Source organism: Pagrus pagrus, assembly GCF_965226575.1.
Source record: "Pagrus pagrus genome assembly, chromosome: 16".
Lineage (NCBI taxonomy): Eukaryota > Metazoa > Chordata > Actinopteri > Spariformes > Sparidae > Pagrus > Pagrus pagrus.
Genome location: NC_140200.1, coordinates 13,006,081 through 13,024,731, shown reverse-complemented (window position 1 = coordinate 13,024,731; position 18,651 = coordinate 13,006,081). Strand labels below are relative to the sequence as shown.

The 18,651-nt window shown below is 40.2% G+C and overlaps 1 protein-coding gene across 12 annotated transcripts in view; it reads left to right on the top strand.

Annotated features, from left to right (window-relative positions):
• Positions 1–18,651, top strand: part of otofa (otoferlin a) — an 88,762-nt gene that overhangs the window by 48,256 nt on the left and 21,855 nt on the right. For all 12 annotated transcript variants that reach the window (XM_084377861.1, XM_084377865.1, XM_084377855.1 and 9 more), the window contains exons 6-18: positions 5,868–5,941; positions 7,140–7,266; positions 7,589–7,643; positions 9,058–9,189; positions 11,242–11,304; positions 11,684–11,768; positions 11,855–12,014; positions 12,291–12,477; positions 14,629–14,815; positions 15,498–15,721; positions 17,574–17,682; positions 17,804–17,990; positions 18,255–18,375. In XM_084377861.1, the coding sequence (XP_084233987.1) occupies positions 5,868–5,941; positions 7,140–7,266; positions 7,589–7,643; positions 9,058–9,189; positions 11,242–11,304; positions 11,684–11,768; positions 11,855–12,014; positions 12,291–12,477; positions 14,629–14,815; positions 15,498–15,721; positions 17,574–17,682; positions 17,804–17,990; positions 18,255–18,375 (1,711 nt within the window). The remainder of the gene's footprint in view (positions 1–5,867; positions 5,942–7,139; positions 7,267–7,588; positions 7,644–9,057; positions 9,190–11,241; positions 11,305–11,683; positions 11,769–11,854; positions 12,015–12,290; positions 12,478–14,628; positions 14,816–15,497; positions 15,722–17,573; positions 17,683–17,803; positions 17,991–18,254; positions 18,376–18,651) is intronic.

The window sequence follows — 18,651 nt, the reverse complement described above, 5'->3', positions numbered from 1 at the left end:
TGTTCCAAGCACTGATGTGGGAGCAGACGACGATGACATGAAGACATGCCTCTTGGGGTAAATCCCAGTTTCTGCATCACCTGTGTGTTTGTCCCAGATAGGGAAACACAAGGATTTGGAAGAGCTGATGTTCTCATTAGAGATAAATATTTATTAGATGACAAAAAAAGGTTTTTGGAATTTCTCAGACATCATCAGGGATGTTAAGAGAAAAGGAACGTTTGGTCTTTGAAAGCTTTTGGCCTTTGATATTGTTCAGGGATTTTTTTTTCCAGTCCAGTTGATGCAATAACAGAGTAAAAAATGCAAGAGGGCTTTTTGGAGTGAATATTAAAATTTTAAAAAGTAATGGATGTTCATAGAAAAACTGGTCGTTGTCTCATGTTCTATTCCTGCTTCTTCCTTCCCCTTTATCTCCCTCACCGTCATTCTTCCTTTCCTCTTTCATGCTTCCCCAGTCTGCATTGGTGATGAGTCATCTGCATGAACACACTCTAAAATCATGTGGAAACACACAGAATCACAAATAAACACAGCGAACCCCCTAAAGATTTTTTTTAAATGTTTTGTTTGCTGTATGTAGGCCATGAAGGCTCAAAGCGTGCTTTTATTTTTGGGTGTGAGGCCATTAATCTTGCATAAGCTTCTATCTATGTGACACTAATGAGGGTAAAGTTATGAACACTTGCAAGATCACAGGCAAAGAATATTAATTAATTTTCCTGTCTGCAAATGAAGCAGCCACACAAAAGCACTTGAGAGAAGATGTCAATATCACAGTTGAAAGTGCGTGAAAATCATGACTTGATGCTCCGAGCAGTAGAGGAAGAAATCTGCCAGAAACAAAAAGTATCGAGGGAGAGGGCAACAGAGGACTGCAGAGCGTTCAATAAGGTTTCAGTACATTGGGTTCTGCTCCAGTGAAAGTATCATTCCCCAACTGTGTTATCAGAACGAGCCGGTTCTTTTCTGGCTCCAGTCCAGCGGCTCCTGGAAGCACTGAAATGTTGTATGTGCTTCCACTCTATATGTGTGAGAGAGAAAGAACAGGTGTGGGCAGGCCAGCTCAGTGAGCCCCATTCAGCACAGCACTTGGAGCAGAACACACAGTATATGTCAATGAATTATTGATCACTGGCAGCTTATTTTTTTATTCTCCCTTCACTCTTTTATTTTCTTCTATAGTGAAGGGGTTGAGAGAGTTCAACACACTTATGAAAACACATGCAAATGGGGAAAACACAGTACTTATAATAATGTGCTATATGCCATATTTAGAACCAAATTCTGGACGTAATTAAAACAGAAGGAACAGTTTTATTTCATTGAGCATTTCATTCAAAGTAACTGCTGTGTAGGCACACAGACTTTCAGTAAGCTAAACACACTTCCATTAAAGACTGAGGACAGAAGTTGGCCACTGAAGTTTTTACTTGGAGTAACTGTCTTCACTAAAAGTGTGAAAGCAGTATTGGAATGCAATGATAGCGATTATACGTTGAAAGAGATACCAAGAACACAAGTGACACCATTTGTATAGAAACAAGACAAGTGAATTTATAAATGTATAGATCAACTGTCGGATTTGATATAGTGTCCCTCATGTCATGAAACAAAGAATCACCAGTGAACAACGAAGGTAGTACATTTTAATTGATATAGTAAACATGAACACAGCAAATGTTTTTAAAAAAAAGGGGGATAGAGTATGTAACAGTCAGTCCATCTGTATAATTATAGTTTACCAAGAATGTAACCATTACCATTTAGACCGTAATCAGACCATCACCAAGTCAGAAGAACATTCACATCGGCCTCCGAGTTGTAATTCTGAATGTGATATTTGTAATTTGGAAGGAAAGTATCTTCCATCTGGAGAAAGTGTCAACAAGCAGCTGTCAAATTACTAATTCATATCTTATTTCACTTGTTAACATACCTTTCAAAATATGCAGCTGCAAAAGTAGATAATTTAAGCTATTGAAATGATGTGGCTATGAGCCCTGCAGTGGGGTCATGGCTTGGATTAATAGGCAAGTAGTCCTCGGTCAGCATAATGGAAGGTTTTCCTGTTTTTACCAATGTTCTTTGTGTGTCTGCAGCATTAGCTTCAGGCACCTAGTATAAAGGCTAGATGAGTTACAATGATTTTTATAGAATATAATGCATTGCTCTGCCCTTTGGTATATAAAGTAGTTAAAATTAGTTCAACCTTAAAGGGAAAGTTCACTCCAAATTCCAAAATACATATTTTTCCTCTTTCCTGAGGTGCTGTTTATGCATCTAGAATTTTTGGGTGTGAGTTGAGTGAGTCGAGAGACGTCTGCCTTCCCTAGAACCAAATTGAAACTAGATGGCACTCTAGCTTGTAGTAGCTAACAACCTAAGCTATTAAATGTTACAGCTCAGCCGAGGAGGTTCTGCAATTTCACGAGCAGATGCACATCTACTTCTGCGTGGTGATACGGTGTAGTTCAGTAGAGAGAAAATGAAACTGCTAACGACAAGCTCTGTGGATTATCTTGAGTGACTGTGTTGTAACTTCTGGAAAGAGACATTGCTGTTGAGTTCTTCCAATGTGTTTTCTGGAGCTTTGCGCACCACAAGCTGAGTGATTTTGGGGTGTACTGTCCCTTTGAACATTTACAGCAGTAAAATGCAACATACAGAGCTATAGAAAAGCAGTTTAAATTCCTGAAGTAAGATTTTGAATGCAGGGTTTTTACATGTAGTGGAATATTTTCACAGTACTTGTCCTGCAGACACGTTAATGTTTGACCACTTGCTGATCTCTGGAGTTAACTGCAATTTACAAAACCATGCTCTGCTCCTCATCCCACTACTTCACATGCACATTATGGATGAATTCATAACTGTGCGGAGCATGTTTTATTCACCGTTTGAAACCCCTGTTTTACTGAGGAGATAGAAATCGAGCTGCCAGGTACCATCGAATAACCCTGGGAATAATTCCAAAGCCTCGGTTTGATCATACATCTTTGCTGCAATTTACACGTGTAATGAGGCAATTTATTCATGCTCTCATGTATTATTGATTCCCGCACAGTCTCCCTCAGACAAACAGTACGGTTAATTTTCAACTCCAAGCACATGTGCATATGTTGCCTGAGTTATCTGATTTTTAAATATGCAGCAGCTAGCTTTGCACACAATAGCAAGCTTATTATCTCTGTGTCAGTGCAACGCTTGAATGAGCTTCACGTCTCATTCAAGGTGTTTGTTTGTGTGTTTGGTTGATGTGCAGTGCTTGGATGTTACCGTTTTTGTGATAGTCCCTGATGCATTTACGGTCTTTATTTCAGATCAAAGGAACACAAGGAAAGAGAAAATAACAAGTATATTGTCTTCTTTGGTTCTCAACTTCTCAACAAGCCGTCTCTGTATTCTCTTTAAAGTTTGACATTTTGTGAGTTTTACCTGCAAACTTCTTCCGCAAAGAGTGAATTTGCATATTTTCCTTACTCTAATTGGAAACCCCTCTTGTGAACTTTCTTCGCTTTTTCTCACTGACATCTTTGAAGGTTATGTTTCGTCATTAAATCAGCATAGAGGGATGGCTTGTTAAACTCCAGCTCGTTTTAAATTCATCCATGGCCTCCTGCTGAAAGCGTTTCTCTCTAATGTTTGTCCTTGTGTTTATTCTTAACTTGGCACAGCAGAGGAAGGGCAAAGAAAGTGAAGGGAGTGAAAGACAAGTAAGTCAAATATTGGGTGGTTCAATGTGTTTGCTTTCCAGAATACGCAATGACTCTCTTCTCTGTTGGGGTGAAAATGAATGTTCTTGTGCAGGAGATTGATTCCTTACTGCTGGTAGAGCTGCTACATCCTCACCTACTATAACTTCATGCCCACAACAGCTGATGTACAAGTTGGCTGTCTTCATCACAATAAACACGACATCGGTTATATGTTTATGTTCCTCCGACATAAGCCTTGACCTCTTGTTGACCCTTAATTTCTCTCAGATGCAAAGGCAGAAGTAGTATACCATTGTTCAAGTGCCGAAGAGCTAGTTGGGATGAAAGCTGGGTATTTCACGTGCATCTTGTCTCAGTCGATATTGGTTTCCTTCTCCTTTGGGTGCCAATTTCTACATAATGTTGCCTTAAGTCAAGTTAAGTCTACCCTTGTGTGTGATATGGGTGGCAATTTTACTCACAGAGGAAGAAATACACCTGCATTTGCATATTCCAAAACACCCAGCTGGTGCCACTGAGATTAGCTTTTTTTTCAATGAGTTGATCAATCAGCTTCAGCACAATATCACATGAAGTTTGTTATGAACTCTGGAGGCTCAGCTTCCACTGCAGTCTTCCTTGGTGGTGAATAGAGCCCAACCCACTCCATCCTCCTCCTCTCCCTCTATCTCCAGCTATTCCTCCACCTCCTTCTCTCTCCTTCCCCTCCTCTCTCCTGCATCCTCCACTCCTCTGTCCATGTTTTATCTACCTGGCTGGTCTGGACTATCTGCACCTGACAGGTGAAAGATATGGAAGTATAGTTTAAAATAGAAGGAAGCTTGGGGAGGAAACGTGTTGGGTGGATATTTGGTGATCTGACCTCTCTGTGGAGTGGTGTCTTTCATGTGGTATGTATGAAACACATTTCTTTCACACATGGTGTGTGTGTGTCTATCGTTTTAACATCTTATTGCATGAATCATAGATTAAATGAGAGAAGGAGGTGAATAACTGATAATTTTCATTATCAATAAATTGCTTTTCAATCAGTCATTCTAGCTGTACAGTCTATAACGTGTCAGGATATATGGACATTTGCCCAGTTTCTCTCTGAGACCAAAGTGCCTTTTGAAAATGCCTGTCAATTTTCTGCTGGTTGACTGATTAGTCGACAAATGGTTTCCGGGTTTCAACTCCAATTAACAGATAAAAGATATGTTTTTCTTTGCTGTTCTTTCAAACTTTTGCACATGCTCATCAAATCAGTAAACTTGCCCATCAGTTGGAAATATGCTGATAAAACTGTGCTTTAAAGGCATGACGGAGGCTGAGATTCAAAGCGTGTCCTTGAGTGTGAATGTCTTTGATTTGATTTGACTGAAAACGCTTTTTCTCTTTATTTTGATGAGTGGCTCATTTGTCTTTTCTCGACTTTTATTCCAGTTCACGTGGCTGCAGGCTTTTTTTTATAAATCTCTCTAAGTAGTCAGCCAAGAATTCATCGAATGAGATGTTGACATGCTTTTCGTTGAAACCAATTCTCCATATTCCACGACATCAGGTCGAAGGCTGCCTCTACAATAACGGGGCAAAAGATCAAAGCAGAAGTTGAACTCTGATACACTCGACTCTGAATGCTGCAGGAAACAAAAGGAAAACCTTCCTATTCATTAATTCCCTGACATGTATCCATATCCGCAGCAAATTGGACGGTCACACTCATTTTTAATTATTAAGGCGCCTCATTTGTCGTTCCGCTGATGGCATCACAAGCTCTTTGTTGGTGCGGTGATATGTGATCCAGTTCATATCAATGTGGAGACACTTGATACTCTTGTTTTGTGATTGAGGGTCTGGAGAATTGTTTGGGTTGATGGCGAGAGGGGGGATTTAATCCAGCGGAATTAAATGTCCAGCCAAGTTAGAGAGATGTCCATGATATACGGACGTTGAGGTGTTGGGTTGCATTTTATTAGGGCCACGAGTGGGCAGTGGGGTTTCCTGCTCAAGTCAAGTTCAGTACTTAATGTCGAGTCAACTTTTGGTGAGCTTAATAAGAAAAACATAAAACTGGTTGATTGGATCAGACTTGAATCAGACACAAGTTATTTTTCATAATATATGTTCCCTTTCCTTTCTCCTCCCATCTGCTGACTCCTCCACCAGAGCAGGGAAGGGAGTTTTCTCAGCCATGAAGCTCGGAAAGATCAAGATGTCTAAAGACGATCACAAGAAAGGAGGTAAAACACTCAAGACTCTGCCTATTTGACCCAGAATGAACACAACTTCATTGTTTTAATCCATTTTTTGGTAGTTGGAGGAAAATTCAAGTTGAAACCCATTCATCAAGTTGTTACTGATAATTTATTCTTTTAAACATCAAAGCTTTTAAAGTTCAAGTGTGTAGGATCCTCTGAGATTTAGGGGCAGAAATGGATTGTACTATCCATGATTATGTTTTAATTAGGGTAAAATCATCTCCAACAAAGAATTGTTGTGTTTCCTTTACCTTAGAATGAGCCTTTTATATCTACAGAAGGAGCAGTTCCTCTTCCTCTTTCTGTACTAGCCCAGAACGGACACTAATCTAAACACTCTCTAGAGAGGGCCTTTCCAGCCCCTTCTCACTCCAGATATGTCAAATACAGCAGCCTGGTCGGTGGCCCTGTGCTGAGTTTGACACTGTAGTTAGGCCCCGAGCCTCACTTCTTGAAGTGCAGTCGCAATAGTTCAAGTCAGGAGGTGGTTGGGGTTGTTGGATGGGTCATCCACTGGAGTTTCCCTCTAGAGAATGGGGTTTGCGTCCCATTTGTGACCAAGAACAAAGAGGGATATGTTTTGAATTTATGTTACCTAATTAAGTTTGCATATGTAACCCAAACCCTAGCCTTCAATAACCCTAACCCAAGTATACTTATTTTGAAAGGGTTACCCGCCGTTTTTATTATTATTGCTAACTTGACTGCAGAGCTTTTATTTTGAAAGTCTAACCGAACGATGTATGTTGCATATTGTCGCTAACTTGACTGCATACAGTAGCTCTTCACATGCAAAAACTGACGCTAGAGGGGTTGGTAAGGTGTCATAGTTTTGAAGCTTAGGGCCACTGAACAAGGTCCCTTTCACCTTTGGTTCATTTGGTTGCAATCGTAACCACACCACTAGATGCCACTAATCCTACACACTGGATGTTTGATTGCTTTGGATTTTTTAAAAACATTTTGTTAGAATTGTTCAACTGTGCTATCTGTATACAAAAAAAGTATAAAACTTTTGTCACACTTCAAGGAATGCAGATCTGGTTGGGAACAACTGAATTATTGTTCATGTTAAGGCTTTTAAGTTATGGAATTAATATATATTGAATATAAAAATGTGCTGGGATCATCCTAAAAAATATCCAGTTTTACTGTTGATTACTTAATTTCAATTGTTCAGATGAGCCGGCGATCCTGGACATGGAGGACCTGGACAGGAAGGCAATGCGTCTTGCTGGATCGCTGGACCCCGACACCATCTCTCTGGCGTCTGTCACAGCCGTCACCACCAACGTCTCTAATAAGAGGTCTTATATTTGTCTATTCACTGAGACAGCATAACGGAGAAATACACTCCAATATGCAAGTCAGCACACAGTAGGTTAAAACGCACAACCTGAATGGCCTCAGTCAGTTCTGAACATCTCAAACTGCTGATGCTGCAGGATTAATCGAAGCTGGTATCATTCATTAGTTTATATTTCTGCAACGTATTCAACCTTGGAGTGAAAAGAAAATGAGAGCATTCACAATTTGAGATTCAAACTTATAATCGAGTTCGTGCAGGAGAATAAATGTACTCTTTCAATCTGCTGACAAAAAATCACTGATTGTGTTGAATTCCTTCAGGTCGAAGCCAGATATCAAGATGGAGCCGAGCTCTGGACGACCAGTGGATTATCAGGTGTGTGTTTGTGTGCGTGTGTGTGTCTAGGTGTTCTTATGTGCAAGTGCATATTAAACACTTAGACACATTTCTACCTGCATTTACATACAAGAGTGTGACGGTTCATTGATGTAGGTTTGTCAATTTATGAAATATACTTTGTCGCTGAGGGGAAGATTGATCTCACTCAAATATTTTATGGAGCTGGAGCTTGGAGCTGATTAGCTTAGCTTATCATAAAGGCTGGGAGCAGGCTGAAACAGCTAGCTTGGCTCTTTTCAAAGTAAGAGTCTGCCTACCGGCACCGCTAAAGCTCACTATTTAACATTTTGTATCTTGTCTCGTTTGTTAATTAAAAACACTCTAACTGTTTCTGTGTGAACAGCAGAGACATCATTTTTACATTGATATACAACGGGATACAGTGTATTATTTAGTAAGCTTAGAGGCGATGGTAGACAAAACTTTGAAGGGAGACGAACTAGCTTACCATCCAGCTTTAATGCTAAAACAAGCTAATACCACCTGGCTCCAACTCCATACTTAGCTTTTCTGAAACACTTTTTACTTTTGCACCAAGAGTTAGATGAGAAAATTAATACCACTCTTATAGCTTTCTGAGGCTGAAGCCTGCAGCCAGTTATCTTAGCTTAGCTTAGCTTATTGGAAAGACTGAAAACAGGGGAAAAGTTAGCCTCGCTCTGTCCAAAGGTAACCAAATCTGCCTACCAGCACCTTTAAAGTTCACTAATTAACACATTATATGTTGTTTGTTAATATGCACATAAACCAACATGTAAAATAGTGACAATTTACAGTTTTACAGGGTACGCAAATCTGCGTCTTTGTCTTATTTAAAATCATAGCTGTGTCCTTGCTGTGACTACCACACTTAATTTACAGTATTCACCACAACATAAAAGAAAACAAGAAAATAATTGTGGACACAGTGTAATTGTCCTCCAATGATAGCCCATGGCCTACTTTAATGACCTATTTTATTTAAACACATGAATACAGTTAAACAACAGACTGAAATCCTGGTGTAATCGTAGGCAGCAGACTGTTTTTCCGTGTTTCCCTTCATTACCCAACTACTAATTAAACCAGAGGGATATTACTTGGATAAAGAAACTTTTAGCTTGAATCTAGTTGTCTAACAGATGCTACTTTATTTAGCCTGGGAAGATGTCTGAGTAAAATCCCAGACTAAAAAGTATCTGGCAAAAGTTCTCACTGGCTGGTAATCAGGATCATTAGAGTTTGCGAAAGATCGATTAGTGTGTGTTGCCTTTGGACTGTCCTCAGGGTAATTACTGCATAGTTGCATGATTTATGATAATGGCATTACTGCAGCTGAATTCACTGTTGGAGGGAGGTCAGGTAGTTTTAGCTTTAATACAGTATCTGATGTGCTGATGTCTCCCATCAGATCAGCATCACAGTGGTCGAGGCCCGGCAGCTGATAGGCCTCAACATGGACCCCGTGGTGTGTGTGGAGATTGGAGATGACAAGAAGTACACGTCTATGAAGGAGTCCACCAACTGCCCGTACTACAACGAGGTGAGACCACTGAAGCTTTAAAAAGTAATCCTCCATGAAGGCAATGAACACTTTTTATATATAAATTAACTTTCTCTTTACTAGATGTCAGCTTTACTTTGTCTCTCCTGTGTTCATTTATTGCTTCACCTATAAAAACAATTGTATTTCAAAGGCTGATCTCATTTTCTAACCTATGCAGTATTCTGGTCATAAGTGGACATAAACTGCCTTAAATCACATTACAGCCAACACTGAGGCCCGACTGAGATTTGTTGTTGAAGCAGAATGAGACTCAGATTGGATTTGGCTCAACTGTAGTGGTAAAATCACAATGTCAAGGTGCATTAAATTCATTGTACTGTACATAAAGTGTATATGCCGGAAGAAAAGTTATCCTCAGTATCTGAAAGGTTTATTAGAGTCTGTAAAATAGGCTACTACTTTATTTTGTAAGTTAAGTGGTGACTTAATGCAGCTGTAATTAATATTTAAAAATGCATCACTGACTTTTGGGTGAAAGCAGTTGTGTTCTCCTGCAACCACAACGATTTCTGTGAGGATGCAGAAAGTAAAATTCAAAGTAGAGGCTTGCTGTGTTCTCTTTGATGGTCCAATGTGGTAATGATTTATTGGCATTGAAATAAAACATAAAACTCCGAACTAGAGAGTTCTTGTTCCTGAACAGTAGGGAGTGTTGCTGGTGGTGATGAGGGTCACGCTATGCTCAGCCTCTGGGTTGTGTCCTGCAGGGAGTGGAAGCGACAGTTTGTCTGCTATCGATTCTTCCTGTTTGTCTGAAAATCCCCCGTGGACAGACAAACTCTCCCTCTCTCCTCGTGTGCAGAGCCTCCAGTTTGTTCAGAGTCGGTGCTGTTTCGGATGACTTCACAGTTCTTAGAGTAAACGTGTATGCAACGCAGTGATCCTACTGGAGTTACATAGTGCAGAAACCAGTGATAGGAACACTGTACCATCAACATGATTTTAAAGTTGCTATTTTAAGGTTAAAAAAAAGTTACATAATGTTGCTTTAACTTGCTCTAAAATTCAGTGCTTTTTCAGATCCGCGATTTACAGCATATGCTCTTCTCCGCTATAAAACATCTGTATCCTCACCACGCTGCATTATTATAAACAAATTACTATCATTAACATGAATCTTTGGTGATCAGTTCTCAAGGGGACAGCTCGGTAGTTCACGCCTGGCATTAGGCGTCTCGACATTCATCTCGAGTGACCACTTGGGAGCAGATATAATTCTCCACTCTATATGCAAATAAATAAATACATCACTGGGACGAACGGACACGATGTTTTCTACACAAAGAAAGAAAGAACTTAATGTAAAACATTTGCCGAATTTACAAAAAGGCCCATTTTATAATGAAGTCTGGGGAATTTCTCTTCTTCATTTCCTTGCTGTTGTTGACTGCAGATGCTGTGGCTGCTTTGACCTAAAATATGTTGTTGTTCAAGTTTGCCATCTGCTGTAGCACAAAACGCTGTTAATGAGTAGTAGATATAAGTTAACCTGGCCATTCAAGTTAATACAAATAACATGAATCTCGTGCATCATTTACTGTGACATTATATAGACTGAACTCTCAGCACCCCCAACAGTGACTGACCTCTGGCAGCTCAGGGGGGATACATGGGAGGGTCTCATTAGAGAAGTCTGAGCCCTTGTGGTGTCCGTCCACCCTGACTAGCCCCTGCCTATACTAGAGTTGCACATACGCTGCAGTATACAGCATTACTAATACAGAGGAACCTGGCGTGTCATGCAGCAAAGGCATGGCGGAGCTTTAATGTCAAACTTTAAATCAGCCATTTCTTTTCAAGCCCACTCATCTTTTTTCTCTACAGAACTGAAAGTATTGCTTTACTGTTCATTCCCTCAGTTCCTCAGTTGAACGCTGCACTGACATCTTCTGAACTTCAAAGTTATTTAATAACAATCACCGTGGCATTTTTTACTCCCAGAGCAAATCTAAAAGTAGAATGTCTTATCCATTTTAAATAGATTTGAATACATTTTAATGGGCCGACCTTTTTCTCTTCTCTCTGCAGTATTTCGTCTTTGACTTCCACGTCCCTCCTCATGTCATGTTTGACAAGATCATCAAGCTCTCAGTAAGTTATCCACACCTCAGAGTACACAGCGAGGTACACTAAGGTTAGATTTGAAAGAAATTTGCTGCGTAAAAGTATGAGAGCTGAATGTCCTGAAGCTAATACAACTCCTTAATATTTTACGGTGCAGAGAATAGGGGACAGAGTGTAAAGACTATAAAGGATATAGCTGATATTGCATTGAGTAACAGAATAAGGGGGGCAGAGTAACTGCCTATGTTTAATGTAAAATAGTGCCAGACATATGCAGCCCCTTGATAAACATAAAGTCCATAGCCATCTGTTTCCCCATAGCACTCACACATTTAATTATTCATAGCCGTTTCCTATTCGGTCGAGTTTTTAGTTTAATATTTCATTCCCAACTCTGTCTGTGTAGGTTATTCACTCTAAAAATCTTCTACGGAGTGGGACCTTGGTGGGAACGTTCAAGATGGATGTTGGCACTGTTTATTCTCAGCCTGGTAAACTACAACTGTAGCTCCGATATTCATTCGATAACTTGTCAAAACCTACCTGCATAGTTCTAATTGTTTGACATCTATCCCAGAGCATCAGTTTTATCACAAGTGGGCCATCCTGTCTGATCCTGATGACATAACAGCGGGCTGTAAAGGATATATAAAGTGCGACATCGCTGTGGTCGGGAAGGGCGACAACATCAAGACCCCGCACAAGGCTAACGAGACAGATGAAGACGACATAGAGGGGTAATGAACTGTTGAATGAACAAATGTGTTTGAGCTGTTACAGATTCACAATCTCTCATACGTAGGTGTAAAGTATTAAAATATTTGATGACTTTGGTAATGATGCATATTTTGTACCAGGTGTTTTAGTTGCAAGGATGACTAGACATTCTCAAAACCTTCCACAAAGATACTCACCCAGTATCTTCCGAGAGCTTTTCCTCCAGCTGTGCTTTTCTAATCAATAACTCCACAATCTTGTCTCTGAATGAGTTTTGTGCTGCTTCTTATTGCCAGGAACCTCCTGCTCCCAGAGGGCATCCCAGCAGAGAGGCAGTGGGCTCGGTTCTATGTGAAGATCTACCGAGCCGAGGGACTTCCTAAAATGAACACCAGCATCATGGCTAATGTGAAGAAAGCCTTTATAGGAGAGAACAGAGACCTGGTCGACCCCTACGTTCAAGTGCAGTTCGCCGGGCAGAAAGTAACTCCCTCCACATCCTGCCATCGCTCATTCTTTTCGACTGCTAATACTCCCCAAGGAGTTATTACTGTGCCCTTAAAATGCACTGTTGCTTTTATGATATATACAAACGCAAACATCTGTAGTGCGGGTTTTAAAGGCTTAACCAATAATTATATATATTATTAAAGAGGAGCAACATGCCATGGCTATTAAGGACTCAAAGTTTTATATTTGTTAAATTATTTGTTTATAGATATTAATCAGCAAGCGAATTGTTTCACAGATCCAATAACCATGTAAACACTATAAGTCCCATGCATAAATACCCTAAAATCCAAGAGAAGATAGACAAAAAGAGAGAAAAAAGTTTTGTACATTTAATAAAACTCTCTTGTTGAGGCTTAAGTACTATGTTTGCTATGAGATGGTGATTCAGAAGTCTGAGGAGCAGACTTCAAGCAACAAGTGTAGAGAAGGCCACAACTACTTCTGTGATCTTGACCCCAATACGCCCTTCAGGCTGTTTAGATCAATAACTTTGTCACATACATTGTGACAAAGATGTGTGCAGACTGATGATGTGTTTCAGGAGCAGTGTTTTCTGTGGGAGAGAGGAGCTTCTGTTGGTGCGGATTTTGACCTTTTTAACTTTCAAGATCTTTTACATGTACAAGAACCTATACAACACAGTGAAGGAAAGGAAAAAAACAAAAAGCATAATATGTCTCCTATAATATAACACTTACATCCCCGTATGTGCATTAAAAGGGTTATTGGTTGCTGTAGTGCACCTCCTGTCCGTACTGGTTGTAAAGGGTCCCCTTCCCAAAGTGATTTCAGTGATTTTGATGGAGGGTAATGAACAGTCTCTGCAAAACTGAACAAGTTTGAGTGCAGTTTGCTAGGCAGAAAGTGGCTCCCTCCACATTATGCAATCTCTTATTCTTTGTTACTGCTGGCCTAAAGTTCAGCTGAAGCTAATGTGAGGTACAGAAAGAGAGACAGTTACACAAAGAGGACATTTAGTACTTAAAAGACTGCCTCCTCGAAAGATATCCACTTGATTTATCTAACTTATGCTGCTGAAGTTTCATATGAACTTTTTGCTGAACTTTTACTGTGTATGTGTAATACTATTTGATGATCCACTGAAAACAAAATAAGGACTGCAGATTTTATCTACCATCTCCTACATAGAAACCGATGCTACTATGAGTACAAGACACAATTACATTAACAAAAACTGTATTTGATTAGCATATTGGCATGTAAGTATTGTTTTGGGACTGACTTTGACTGTGCCCAGGCAAAGTGACATGGATGTTTAAAACTTCTCACCAACTGATAACCTCTCCTTGAAAAGTTCTGCCATTTTTAAGACTTCTTCCTCTTGTCCTCTGGTCGTGTCGCATTTAAACTATTGACTACACTGCTACACTGCACCCCACGACTACCGAATATACTACTCCGTTGGTTCGTGTCTGTAAGCTTTCAGAAAATGTGCAGAAATACGGACAAAATTAACACAGAGCATGGCCAGAAGGCTCCGTCCTTGTCCGTACACGTATCTAACGTTGATCATAAATGAACCTTAAAAAAACCTGATCTCAGTGCTATGAAAAGGCAGAGTAAAACACCCAGTTGTAGTAATAAGCAGGCAGGTTTTGTTACTTACTGTTCTAGTAGAAAGAAGTCTGGTGGCAAGGGGAAACATACAAACGAGGGAACAGACTTTGACTTTTAACACCGGCACTCTCTTTCGAGTAAATTCACATCTGTTCACTCTTGTTTCACCTTACCTTCACCTTCTTTGCCTTCTTTTTCTTTTGCATTGTAGAGTTTCCACAGTTTTCCAGTTCTTCCACTGTAACCTATGGATAGTGACCAGGGAAAACGAAGCCTCTTCCTGTTTTGGTTGCTGACGTGACATGCTTCCTTTGTGCCGTAACTCGACCTTAATCTTTCTAGTAGTAATAGAAGCGCAGTGACAGGCCGAACAGCACAGTGAAAGTTAGGTTTATAGGTAACCAATCTGTCCGTGGATGGTGTCATCTTTCTCCAGCAATTACACTGTGCAATCATTATTTACTCCAGAATGATAAGTTAAAGCAAAAAAGTTGTCTATTGCAAATTTAAGTGACCTAAATTTGACTCCTCATGTGTCTCTAGGGGAAGACGTCAGTCCAGAAGAGCAGTTATGAACCAATCTGGAACGAGCAGATCGTCTTCACTGAGCTGTTCCCTCCGCTCTGCAAACGCATGAAGGTCCAGATACGAGACTCGGATAAGGTCAACGACGTTGCCATAGGAACACACTTTGTTGACCTACGCAAGATATCAAACGATGGTGATAAAGGTAGATCAGAACACACACACACACAAAGTTTGTTTTATTGGCATTGATTAGCTGTCAGGTACATTAATTAGTTTGTCTTAACTAGTTAATATTTTACAGTATGTAGTAATTAGCTTTGCTGCAGCAGATTAATCAAACCACATGACCCACCCGACCCTTCGCTAACGGCTGTATAAATTTTGTGGATGACATTCAGATTGACTTGCAATCAATACATACATTAGCATATATTAAACCAAAGTACAAAGTCCATCTAATGAAAATTTCACAAGTGTGTACTGTCACATTATCAGCAGTGGATGGAGGAACAATTGGTGAGCATGACTGAACACAACCTTACAGAAGCTCAAAAATGATAAACATATAATTGAAAGAAAACAGTCCACACTTTCATTTCCAAGTAATTTCTACAAAATTAAGTGGAACAACAGTAGAGCGCTGAGCTTAAAATAATAATCAAAGATAGTCAAACTTTTTTTAAAACTAAAATGTAAAGTTCAGTAACATTTGGGGACCATTTTTACATGGTCTGGATTGAGATATTAACTCTAAACCCCAATAAGGAATGAGAAACTGACCTTTCTGTAGCACTGAGGTTGTCATTGTTGTTGATCAGGGGAAGATTTGAAGCACTGGATACGTTTAAAGACCTTATAGCAATAGAAATGTCAATGTTTCACAGGGTTCCTGCCCACCATGGGTCCAGCTTGGGCTAACATGTACGGTTCCACCCGTCAGTACACTCTGATGGACGAGCACCAGGACCTGAACGAGGGTCTCGGAGAGGGCGTGTCCTTCAGAGCGCGTCTCCTGCTGTCCATCGCTGTGGAGATCCTGGACACCACTGCACCTGAGATCATCAGCTCCACTGAGGTGCAGGTGGAGGGTGTCTCCAACATCTCAGAGGTAAGAAGACCCGACCTACAGGATCAGACAATGATTTGACAAAACAGTAAAGAACAACAGGCTGTTTGACCTCTCCTGACCTCCTGACCCTACAATAAACACTCTAAAGCTACAATCCACCTTTGTATTGGCACATGTGGAGTTAAGTGTCCATCAGGGAAATCAGAAACATTAGATGCTTTGCTTCGGGGCAAGCTTGCCAGCTATTCAGCCTCTTGGCAGTTATGGTGTAAATGAGTCCCCTGGGAACCTCAGTCACTGCCAGCGTGAGTCTGTGCCAGTTGTCAGGCGCTTTGCTTTAAAAAGGAAGACAGATACTAATACTAATCACAGAAGGGTTGTTAATTGGCTCTTCAATCTCTACTCTGCTGAGAGATGCTGAGAATAGGAAAAGATAGCAATAGCCGACTGGAGGTGTAACAGAAAAAAGTTTTTTGTGTTGAAAGCGGGCTGCGGTCCATATATCATAGTCAAACTTGGTGAAGTTCTTGGAGAGATTATCCCGATTTGGGCCAGGAATCAATTCCATGATTGAAGACCTTTCCTCTGATGCTAGACTTTAGCTTGTTCGGTTTAAGGTCATGCTTCATCATTCTTTCAGACCAGACTAGTAAGTAAAATCTTCCCATCGATTATAGCTATATCCAACACATTATCTGTGGTTGCCGTAGAGTTGGAAAAGTTTGGGAGGAAATACTTATAGTTTAGTTTGTGGGGATATAAATCAAACAGGTTATTTTGAGAGGTTGGAAATCTACCTCCCCTCCTTGATTAAAAAGTTGCTCAGTGATATGATTTTCCGTCTTCCTCTGGAGGAGACTTCTCATCGATCCCGTAATTTAGATTTGGGGTGCCTTTAATTATGACATCAGAACATGAACTGCAACTCAGTAGTGTGTTTTCATTTCTGGGCCACTTTCAGGTGGGTTTAAAGGGTAACTCCACTATTTTTACACATTAAAGTGTTGCTGAAGGTCTTGGGGAATACTGGTGCACATGTGGCGGCAAGTTTCGTAAAAGAAGAAGAACATGTGGAATAAAAAAGGTGATATCTCTGGTTCTGCTGAACCAGTTCTGCTGGTTCGAGTTTTATAGGATTAATCAGCTGCTTTTCAAAACCTGGAGCCTACATTACCCACAATGCAATTTAGCCACTGAGTGACATCACTGGAGGCAATTTATCAGATTACATGCAACTTCCTCTGGAGCCACAGAAGGGTTTAAACTACTTGCAGTAGCACTTACCAAGGCGTGTAAACACATTTTAATGTGTAAAATTGATGGAGTTACCCTTTAATATACAGTTTATTTGAACTACCATCATACTCACTGTATATCCTTAAACTATGACAATTTGACACAAGCTATATGGACATGTCGGTCATGTTAGCTATTGACAATGGAGATGCTGCATATTTAGGCATACAGGGACAATAAGTTGTATTTTATTATATTTATATATTTCCTCTAATAACATTTAGTTTGGCATCCATTTGTAATAGCTTTAGGCCAATATGGTCCAATATGTGGTTACTATCCTGGGGGCATTGCAATGAACTGCTGCAAATAATACCTTTTAAATTAATAATGAGTACGGATTAATATTTAATATTTTGATAACAACCACATAAATGAATTAAAGCATCAAAGGGCATTAAATATGGGAGAATTGCACTGACAAATGTAATGCATAAATAAAGTAACTCAGGTAGGTTTTATTTGTGTAGTGAATTACAGAAAAAGAGCACCTGCAGTTATTTCTCCACAGACTCAACAATAAAACGAACACACTTGAGTCCAATAAAAGATTCCACTGTTATTCACTTTATTGGTCTTCTCCTTCCTGCATCAGAGTGCCACTGGGAAAATAGACGAGTTCTTCCTCTTTGGTTCCTTCCTGGAGGCCACTATGATCGACAGGAAGATCGGGGACAAAACGATAAGTTTTGAAATCACAATAGGTAAATAAACCATTTCTTCATCTTGTTAACATTGACCTGCACTCCACAAAATGTACAATACAACGTAGAAATGTGACAGTGTACAAAAAAAGATCAACATCTACGTTCCATCCTCCATAAGGTAATTATGGCAACCAGATAGATGGTGTAAGCAAGCCTTCATCAGCGAAGAAGAAAAAGAAAGATGGGGAGAATGAAGAAGACGAGAGCGAGCTCATCCAGAACTCCAGCGAGGACGAGGCGGACGAGGAAAGCGACCTGGTGTCCGTCTCCTGCACTCCTCCAATGAAGCCCGTCATCACAGACAGGTCAGGGGTCACAGGAGCAAGGTCAAGGGTTATGAGAAAGCAATTTCTGATATATTGCTCATCTAGTTTCAGCTCTTTTGAACTGGCTGCCTGACAATTATCACAGATAGTACAGTGAATGTCAGCCAGGAGCAGACTGTTGTAGCTGTACTAAGAGCGTGGTTGCAAAATGTTCTATGCATGTATGTTATAAACTAAACTGTAGTTTATTATGTAATAATTAAGGTTTGTAAGACTGTGAAGTTATTTCTTTATACTTCACAGGAATTACTTCCACCTTCCCTACTTTGAAAAGAAGCCATGTGTGTACATCAAAAGCTGGTGGCAGGACCAGAGAAGACGACTTTACAACTCCAACATGATGGACAAGATTGCAGACAAACTGGTCAGTATGCACCTTTCTTCCCAATGAGCAAAAGTCGGCTCACTTGGCTTGACTCAGATTTTTTGTAAGCGTCTACAGCCATGCAAGCAGCTCTGAGAGGCTGTACTCAGCTGAACACGCTCACAATGACAATGTGTATGTTCAGGAAGTGGAGTGTTTAACATCTTTGTTTAGCATGTTAGCGTGCCGTCATTAGACCATTAGCTTTAAACACAATCTGCAGCTGGGGTTGATGCCACTTTTGTTGGTATCCACTGAAGTAAAAAACCAAAGTAT